This window comes from Chionomys nivalis, chromosome 25, assembly GCF_950005125.1.
Source record: "Chionomys nivalis chromosome 25, mChiNiv1.1, whole genome shotgun sequence".
NCBI lineage: Eukaryota > Metazoa > Chordata > Mammalia > Rodentia > Cricetidae > Chionomys > Chionomys nivalis.
The window spans coordinates 12,148,255-12,158,506 of record NC_080110.1 but is presented as its reverse complement, the minus strand read 5'-3'; the positions used below and the strand labels follow the sequence as shown (position 1 = coordinate 12,158,506).

Here is a 10,252-nt window from a genome sequence, read left to right as displayed (position 1 = left end):
GCATCCCTTGCCAGGTCAAGGTCATGGATGAAAAATGCATTAAGAGATCCTGTGAGCTGTTTTCTGGAAAAGTGTGGGTCATGTGAAGCAGACAAGATGTGGTGCAGAGTCGTTCAGGACATGTGTGAGAACCACTGGTCAGAGGCAAATTAATGGTTTTCAGCCTTTATATAAATCATATGTTAATCAAATTGAATTGTTAGTAAAACAAAAATAATTATTTTTAAAGTTAAAATCTTTGCTGAGAGTTGATCTGTGTGTCCTCCTAATGCTATTTAAAATTAAGCAGCACTGCCTGGAATTATGACATCAGTGGATGATGGTGTCTGCAGATGTAATCAAGCTACATACTAAGCTACATACTAAGCTACATACTAAGCTACATACTAAGCTACATACTAAGCTACATACTAAGACAGAGTGATCTATAGTCCCGTACTGCTCATGGGTCTATGTGAGCTAGAGATAAAACCAGCCAATGACAGTCATAAGGAGAGAGAGAGAGAGAGAGAGAGAGAGAGAGAGAGAGAGAGAGAGAGAGAGAGAGAGAGAGATTGTATCAAGTTGTCTCACAAATCCTAGAACTTGAAGAAATGAGATGGGTTACTTAGAAACTTTAGAAGGAGTGCCTCTAAGTCATTCCGGGTTCTATTACTGTAACAAACTACCTATCGTAATCAGTCTATAAAGAAATTGAGATCTATTCTTATAGAGATGGTAGAGAACATCAAGAAAATCATGATGGTAACATGTTTTAATCAAACTGTTTATCTCTTGATTTGAACATGGAAGGTGGTAAGAAGGAGATGGGCTCCCATAATCCCCTTCAAGGGCAAACTGCTGTGGCTACAGTATCCCACTAGGCTTTGCCGTGGAAAACTTCTGTTTGCCTTGCAATAATACGGAGTTGAAGCTATATTCCTCTTTGAAAAGGGACAGTCTAGCTCCAAATTATCACTATGACTGAACCAGCACTTTTACTTTCAAGGTTCTCCTCTGAAATCATAATAGAAGAGATTTCTATCATTTGAAACTACCTAGCTTGGACTGCTCTGTCACAAAAGACTTTGAAACCCCAGCAGTGGTAATTTTATATAAGGGAACAAGAAGAAATGGTCCAACAGGCACCATGAAAACTTCCTGTTGTCTTCTTCCTCAAAGGCTAGAACTAGAGCAGTGACTCTCAGTCGTCTTTATGTTGCGACCCTTTGATACAATTCCTCATGTTGTGGTGACCCCCAACCATAAAATTATTTTGATAGCATTTCATAACTGTAGTTTTGCAATTGTTGTGAATTATAATTTAAATATCTGTGTTTTCTGACGTTCTTAGGTATCCCCTGTGAAAGATTCCTTCACCCCTGCCAATGGGATCATAGTCCATGGTTTAAGAACTGCTGGCCGAGGGTGTCAGCATTCCTCTTCTTATCTCAAATGCAGAATCTCAGATTCCAACTAAGGTCTGGACAAAGGAATTTCCCTAGAGACGACTGAAGCCCAAGCTATGTGTCTGGAGAAGGAGAGCAGCAACCTCAGCAAAGTTATCTGCATTTTCCTCATCTTCAGGATTCGGATACTTGTCTAAACACTGCTTTAACTTGGTTATGCCACATACCACACTATAAACAAAGGGGAAATGAAATGCAAAAATATTTGCTTCCCTCAGATGTGCAAATATGGAGTTTGGAAGGGTTGGTGATGAGTTACACTGATCTTCATCTGAAAGAATAAGAAAGGAGGTTGTGCTCACACACACACACACACACACACACACAGACACATATAATGATGAGTTCTCAAGAGTCAAACCCTTCTCTCCAACTCTTAAAACAAAATCATAAATAGCTATAATTGAGGGCAAGATGTGTTAGAGAATTTTATTTTAATGAAAGTCAAAGCAAGAGAGAGAGAAAGAAAAGTAAAATAGCCAAGAGTTATTTTTTTTTAATTATCTTTGGTGATTAAGGAAATGCAAATCAAAATAACTCTGAAAGTTCACCTCAGTACAATTAGAATGGCTAAGATCAACAAAATAACTGAGAACAAATGCTATAGAAGATGTAAAAACGGGAGCCCTTTATTCCGTTTCCGGGATTGAAAACTGGTGCTCCTTGTGCTTAAAGCAAGGTTTAAATTACTGTCTTCTGATTGCTGATGATAAGACATCTACTCTGCAGCTGACACAGACTGTCCTCCCATACTTTCCCACTAGGTATTGCTGGCCCAAACATTCCAAGTCATAAATTCTCTAAGCCCAGCCGTCCACTCCTGAGGCACGCTTAATTGCCAGATTCCATAGCTGTTTCAAAATCCAACTCAAAACAATGTTTTTAGGAAGTCAGAGGCTAACTAAAGGCTATGTCGATTTCCTGGACATCAGTAAATGCAGAAATGTCTAGACAGCAGCCTGATTGTGGTCATAGTTCTCTTAAAACTGATTTCATAAATGAGTACAGGAAATGTGAGTTCTCTATGCTCATGAAACCGAATCTGTTCTGTGCTTTGCAAGCTTAACATTGAACGTAGAGACTACTTATTGCCATTCTCAAATGAAAGTATAAAGAGTAGAGGAAGTGTTAAGAAATTGAAAATATATACTAATATTGTCAACTGCCCAGAAATTTCAGGAATAGTTAGGATTAAATATTTATAAAATATCCGTTTTGAATGCATTTTCAAAATTTTATTTTTTTCAGTATAATGGCAGTGAAAATTTTACAGAGCCTGTATTGACTTTACATATTCAAATGAGGCATTACAAATAATAAAGGAGACTAATACATTGCTAGAGTTTGGCATTTGACTTTGTGTCAAAAGAGTTAATTTAGCTCTATGAATTATAAAAGACTTTATATTTGGTTCCTTTGAAAGCTTTACTAAATGGTTGACCTCTATGGTTACATCAGGTTTTGATAGCTTAGTTTACATCTACAGAAACCTTTAAAAATGATTCTGACTATTGCAGGCAAAATACTTTTATTGTAGGCAATTATTCAATCTGCATATTTGGCTTGATGCATAATAGGTCATGTGGAAAAGGCATTGATTGAGTTTCCAACATCTAGCTTTCTTTTTTTTTTTTTTTCCTTTTAGTAATGATATTGACAGATTGGATTTTGGGGCTTTCTTTGCCAGATTATATAAACGAGACTTTTCGGAGAGTTACTTGTAGTTTCCGAGCTGAATGGCCGAGCGCACATAGACACATCTGAAGGTGGATGGCTGGATCTCCCAGTACTGGACGGGGTTGCTGAAAAGACTCACTCCGGAGTAAGAAGCCTTCTTAGTGTTGTAGCCAGGTGGGCAGAAGTCGTTGGAGCCCACTACAGAGATGTTGTTGTTGTGGAGATAGACAACCTGCGGCATGAAACAGTGCAGAATGGTTAGCCTCCATACGTGTGCTGAGATTCTTCACATACATATTATTTTAATTCGGACCTTTTGGTGGTATGCATGCGTCTCGACTCCATGAACCAAATTTTGATTCCCTCCTTCCCTCCAGAAATTGTTTTTCCTTCCTCATAATGTCATACTCTGTGAGCTGCACCTCAATCCTTCTAGATGCTCATGCTAGAAACACTACAAATACTTTTGCACTGAGCTCCCTCTTACACTCTCGACTCCATCATCCCATTCGTCCCTCTGCAAAATGTGTTCATAGAGCGCTCCTCCTCATGTCTACTCCCACAGCCCAGTCTGAGCCTCCAGGCCCCTTCCTCAACTATTGAAGCAGCCGGTTGCTCCTCCTAGGCTCCTTTTTCTATTTTCAAAAGTCCGTTTAAAAAAAAAATTACATCCAAGATGAACTCCAAAACAAAAGAAGAAGAACAACAACAAAAAGGTGAGAACAAAAATAAATTTAAGGAAATATCCATGTCACAAAATCAGAAGCAGGTGAAAATTATTCCTTGCCTTTTCCTGGAGGAAAAAATAACAACAAAAGTTCTCACTAGGGCGTGCCCATCCTACAGTCTGACACCATTCTGCTTCATTTCCTCATAACATACAACCCTTCTCTCAACATCCCAATCTATCATTCTTAATTCAGAGTTATGTCTATCTTATAGTCATAGTGGTTATCACTATGCAGTGTAATTGGCTTTCTCTGTGTTTTCTTTTCTAGAACATTCCTCATTACAGAAGCGTAATGATCACATCTCCAGTGCCTGCTATAGTCAAGAAGTACGCTGAAGGAATGGGTGTTGCTTCACATATTAAATATACTTTTAGCATATACTATCTTTATGGGACATTAAACCTTTAGAGCAAAAACAAAAATATTAAATCACTTAATAAGGATATATAGAAGGAGAAAAAATGTGTAAGGAAATAAAAAAGGAAAATGTACACATTAGAATTTAAATAAAAAACACAAATTCCTAAGTATATTTAAATATCACATTTACAAAAGCAGGCTTAATAAGGTTTTCCTTTTATTTGTTATTTTGTTTGGTGGTCTTTGGGATGGTCTTTCTGGGTAGTTCAAGTTGTCTTCCAGCTTTCAATTCTCCTGACTCAGTATCTCCAATTCTGGGATTCCAAGAGAGTACCAACATAATACTCTGCCGATATTTAGTTTACAAACTCTATGCTAAAACTATTAAACTTCAACTCACCAAAATGTTTTATAAAATACATTTTGTTGTCATGCTTAATAGAATGGCAATTTGTTCATAAATTTTCTTAGTGTTGCTAGACACAAGGTTAATTTAAAAACTAAACAAACATCATCCAAACATGATGGAGCACTCCTATAGCCCTAACACTTGGGTGATGGGGCAAGAGGCTCATGAGTCTGAGTTCGGTCTAAGGCTATATAGTGAAATAATGCAAAATAAATTGGGGGTTAAGGCATTGGAAATAGGATCTTCAAGTGATGTTTTGCTATCTGTTACCAACAAGGAAACCCATGTCTGTGTAGTGTTTAAAACACCCTTATGAATATAATTGTTTAAAGGGACAATGACATATAGCATTAGAAATCAGAAAGGAGTATTGTTAAAACCAGGGGAATAGTTTTGATAGTTCTTTCAGGATTTTTACATTTTGAAAATGTTGTATTGTTATTACTGTCCTTGATACTAGCAGAACTTGTCAAGAAAAGTGAGCAATACTTAGTAATAATTGATGGCTCATGTTGAAAGTGAGCGAATATGTCAAGGAATATGGCAAGGAATAAACTGTGAACAAGAAGTGGATGCCACATTCTACCAGGAAGGTGTTTTCTAATACCAAGGCCAGATTGAAAACTTAAAAGAAAATTATAGTCTAAGAAGCTGTATTTCACAATATACAGAAAGAATGTATACTATTTCCAAGAATGATTTGTCTCAAGAATTTAAAACTGATTTAACATCTTATAATGAATTAATTTAATACACTATATGGACAATGAAATGCAAAACATCACCTCAAAAAGCACAGAGAATTATGCCAAGAAAGACAGTGTTAAAAAGTGCAGCCAAGCTAGATACAGAGATCACTTGATAGAGAGTATTTGCAAATCAGCTGCAGCTAGTGTCTTCATTAGTGGTAAATGTGAACAGCTGGCCCCTTTTAAGACAAAGTTACCTCCCTCTCTAAAACTGTGCTGTAATGGTCAGATGACTATATACGTCTGTGTTGTAGTGGTCAGATGACTATATAGGTCTGTGTTGTAGTGGTCAGATGACTATATACGTCTGTGTCGTAGTGGTCAGATGACTATATAGGTCTGTGTCGTAGTGGTCAGATGACTATATAGGTCTGTGTCGTAGTGGTCAGATGACTATATAGGTCTGTGCTGTAGTGGTCAGATGACTATATAGGCCTGTACTGTAGTGCTGTATGTACTAAAGATTATAAAGAAAAAGCTGAGAATGCTACTTTCCAATGATAGGTTACTGCAGAATTATGTGCTTAAGTTCAACAGACTTCAAAGTGTCACGTTTAATTACCTATCTTTGCAACTCACAAAACAAGTGGGCTACATCTTCAAGCTCAGAGCAGAAACATAACGAAGCAAACTTATAGGAGGTGACATCAAAATGGACAAAGGTTTCCTAAAGAAATGCGTTTCATTCCTTAATGTTCCTGGTAAAACAATTCCGCGATCTCCATACTGTGTGCTCATTTGATGAGAAAAACAGAAATAAAGAAGGTGAAAGTGGGGGTCAAAAAAAAGCACTAAGCACAATGAGAACCTTACCAGCAAGAAGGATAGCTAGTTTTATCAAGTCTAAGTTACACACACACACACACCACACACACACACACACACACACACATTACCACCCTACTGAAAGCAATACTCAAGAAAGCATGTCAGCCTTCATGTTCACATTTATGTCAAGCACTTATTTTATTTTATTTTATTTATTTATTTTTGGTTTTTCAAGACAGCGTTTCTCTGTGGTTTTGGAGCCTGTCCTGGAACTAGCTCTTGTAGACCAGGCAGGTCTCGAACTCACAGAGATCCGCCTACCTCTGCCTCCGGAGTGCTGGGATTAAAGGCCTGCGCCACCACCGCCCGGCTCAAGCACTTATTAAACCCACTTAATGTTGAATTCGCTGTCAGTTGGATTTGTACTTGCCTCGGCTACACAACCACCAGGGGACGAGACATTTGATAGCATTTCTGATGACAGAAAAGTTCAGTCTACCCTGAGTCACCAGCAAAATCCATAGATTTTGTTATTTTACCTATAAAATGTCTCAAAATATTGTTTCTGAGACGCAGTGACTGAACTTAACAACTATTTAAATGAAAAAAGGTTAAAAAATTTGAGTGTGGTGACACACCCCTTTTATTCCAGCATTCAAGAGACAAATACCTGTGTCAAAGAACTAAAATAAGTAAATAAATAACCACACCAAAAAGCACTGAAGAAATAGAAAAATAATGGTGTACATAAAACAAATTTAAAAAGTACTTTTTTGAGTAGCTTGAATAGACATTCTAGTTTTAGTTTTTCAAAGCAGCACTATAAGTCTGTTATTACATATGATTATTTTTGCTACTACTTAGTATGCATGCTTTTCATTTTTAGATTCACAGACGCAGAGGCTATCACCCACTGGAATACTGGCTCCTGTATTCCTATCTTTACTAAGCTATGCAATTTGATAATCTGCATCAATTTAACTCAATGCATGACTTTTGTCAGCTGTGACTATATAGCTAAAATTAGTCTGTTCTGTCGCTCATTATGCTCTCACTGCCTTATAAAACAGGTACTGTTGCACTGAGCTAGGAATATAAGCCAGCCTAGCTCATAGGAAATATTTATTTAGCACTGAGTTTCATAGTACAGTCGAAGTATCGTTATTTTAAAAATTAATAAGTCAAGCATGCTTTCTATGCAGTAAGACCGTATATGCGAAATATTAAAAGTTCCTTTGTATGTAATGACTTTGTATATGCCCAAATTCACACCATCCCAATAATGTGGGGTGGAGGAATGGGCCTTTGGAAAGTGGCCCGGCTCAAATGGGATTACTGTCTTTACAAGAAGACACTCATTCTGTCATGTGAGGCTCAGAGCTGACATCAGGGGTTCATTGTCTGGTTGAGTCCCTCACTGCAAACTAGCCATGCGAGCATGGGATTTTGTTCTAGTGGAGGGCTATGACGCTGAAAACTATTCCCAAAAAGAGTTCGCTTCCTCCCAGAATGACACTAGGAGATTGCGCGCCAGGTGGTCCTCACAGGTGGGACTGGCTCTGGTTACCTGGATGTACTTGTGCTCTGCCAGCCCACCAGGCACTCTGATGAGTTTGTTGTTGTCCAAGTGGAGTTCCCTCAGATGAGGAGTGTTGGCCAGAGAGCCATTGTCCACGGCAGAGATGCTGTTGAAACTCAACCCCAGCCTGCAGAAGGAAGCAGAAATTGAGAAATCGGTGTGCACAGTGGTCAAAAATCCCTTTCTTACACTGTAGGAAATTGAGCAATTTAATGATACATTCCTTGCGTTTGCATGGACTTTTCCTCTTGAGTGTTTTCTTCCAAACTTTCTGCGTCTAGACCAAAACTATGCTCTTTGTTTGTATGTGTGTGCACGTGTGCAGATGTTTGTGAAGTTGAAAGAGCATGTGTGTGTGTGTGCCCGCGCATGCGCGTAAGTATGTGCGTGTGTGTGTCTGTGTCTGTGTGTGTGTGGCGCAAGGGTTCAGAGACCAGATATTGACATTGGTTTGCCTCCTCCTTAATTTTGCAAATAAGTTTTTGAAACAGTCTTTTACTGAACCTGGGGACCACCAAAGTGTCAAAACTAGCCAGTCAGCAAGCTCCAGGGATCCCTTTGTGTCTTTCTTCTTCCAGGGTATGTGACACCATGTCCAGGGTTTTATTTTTTATTTATTTTTTTTTATTTTTTTATTTATTTTATTTATTTTTTTTTTTTTTGGTTTTTCGAGACAGGGTTTCTCTGTGGTTCTGGAGCCTGTCCTGGAACTAGCTCTTGTAGACCAGGCTGGTCTCGAACTCATAGAGATCCGCCTGCCTCTGCCTCCCAAGTGCTGGGATTAAAGGCGTGCGCCACCACCGCCCGGCATGCCCAGGGTTTTAAAGTAGGGAGTCTGGACTCAGGTATTCATGATTGCACAGCAATGATGTCACCAACAGAACCATGTCCATCACCCCAAAAAGCCAACTCCTAACATCTGAGCTCAGGATGACCTTTATGACGACTCCTGAATGGAGACCTCTAGCAAATATTCTTCTGTAACATAATGAGATCATCTTAGGAAGTGTAAAAATCAGTGTTCTAAGTTGACTACTTGAATACCTCTCCTTTGGAATAGCAATTGTCTTGTAGAAAATCTATTTCTAACATAGAATCAGAGTAGACTCTGACATAGTCCACAAATAATCATGAATGAATTTCTCCATTTAATAAACATGCACATTCATTTGGGAAAGAGCAAAAAAAAAAAATAGTAGGAGCCTTTTAGTCTCTTTGGAAATGAAACAACTGTTCGTTTATTGTATACATTTAGTCATGGTAATTAAAAATAAAACATTCTGAAATGTCAGGTAAGCCTACTTTCCAGAGCAATAAATAGAATTAGTGTGTTATAGTAGATAAAAAAACAAAGAGTTCTCCAGTAACCCTTTATTTGCACCCTGGACCAGTTTGGTATGTGCTTCACTTCCCCCTACTCAGACATCTGACTCATTTCTCTGTTTTATGAGTTTCATTTGGTTGAGGTCTTGGTTCATATTTCTTAAATTAAAGGCATAACAAATAAGGTTTCTATGATATTAATGGGATTCCAATCCAGAAGAATTTGCTTTAGAGGCATGACTAATCCATTAAACATTCTAGGGATAAAACCACCCAAAGCAGAGAGATGTTAATCCATAGGGCAGATACCAGAATGAGGCCACAGCATAACAGGAGAGCTAACAGCTGCAAGGAAGGAAGGGAATGTTTATCTTGGCATGCAAAGGGCTGGTCTGGATGCTGCAGAATGATTTTCCTAGTCTTCAGGTAGGCTCAAATCTTGAGCCTACTCGAACCCAGATGCTGGTCTTACATAAATAAAGCCTTCCAAGTATGGTCCTGGATCGATTATGAAATAAAGGTTAAATTAAACAGATTTGGGGGCATGAATAGCATCGCTGATTATCTTAACTACCGGTTACTAACTTGTCATCTTGGCTGAAAATGTTTAGATTTTACCTTCATTTTACATGCCCATTTATTATTTATGACATTTTGTTTTTGACTGGTAGTGGACTGGCATTAATAAAATACTGTTTGACCTTGAAAAAAAAAGAAATAAATAAATACAGGAGGGTTTGAAACCAAATTAGAAAGTAACACCTAGCGATGTACAAAGAAAAAATACAGTTAAACAAGTCCACAAAAAAAGAAATATTTCTTTTGTGAGTCTTCTGTAAATGTGCAATGACATTTTCTTTTAAGTTCTTGAGAAACTAGGGGTTAGGGGTTAGAGGATTCCTTTGCAGTTATTCTGAAAGTAGTATTTCTATGTTCATATAGGTACCATTTGAATACATTCTCAAACATGGATTGAATGGTTACAGATTTCTTAACTTTCCCCTTGATGACCCTAAATTAGAATATATTAAACGGACATTTAAATCCTGTTTTAATTGAACACCTGTACAAAATACCTATAAACAGCAAAATATCCACAGAATATGTTATCAATCTGACTGTCTATAGTAATTATATTACTTTGTTCACTTTTGTCAAGAATTTGGTAAGCTGAGATGTTGCTTTAAAAGCATATTAACTTGAGATAG

General features: G+C 37.8%; 1 protein-coding gene across 4 annotated transcripts in view; it reads right to left on the bottom strand.

Moving 5' to 3' along the window:
• Positions 1-3,066: 3,066 nt before the first annotated feature.
• Positions 3,067-10,252, bottom strand: part of Dcn (decorin) — a 30,827-nt gene continuing 23,641 nt past the window's right edge. For all 4 annotated transcript variants that reach the window (XM_057758126.1, XM_057758124.1, XM_057758128.1 and 1 more), the window contains exons 7-8: positions 7,710-7,848; positions 3,067-3,357 (exon numbers count right to left, since the gene is read on the bottom strand). In XM_057758126.1, the coding sequence (XP_057614109.1) occupies positions 3,163-3,357; positions 7,710-7,848 (334 nt within the window). In that variant the 3' untranslated portion in view covers positions 3,067-3,162. The remainder of the gene's footprint in view (positions 3,358-7,709; positions 7,849-10,252) is intronic.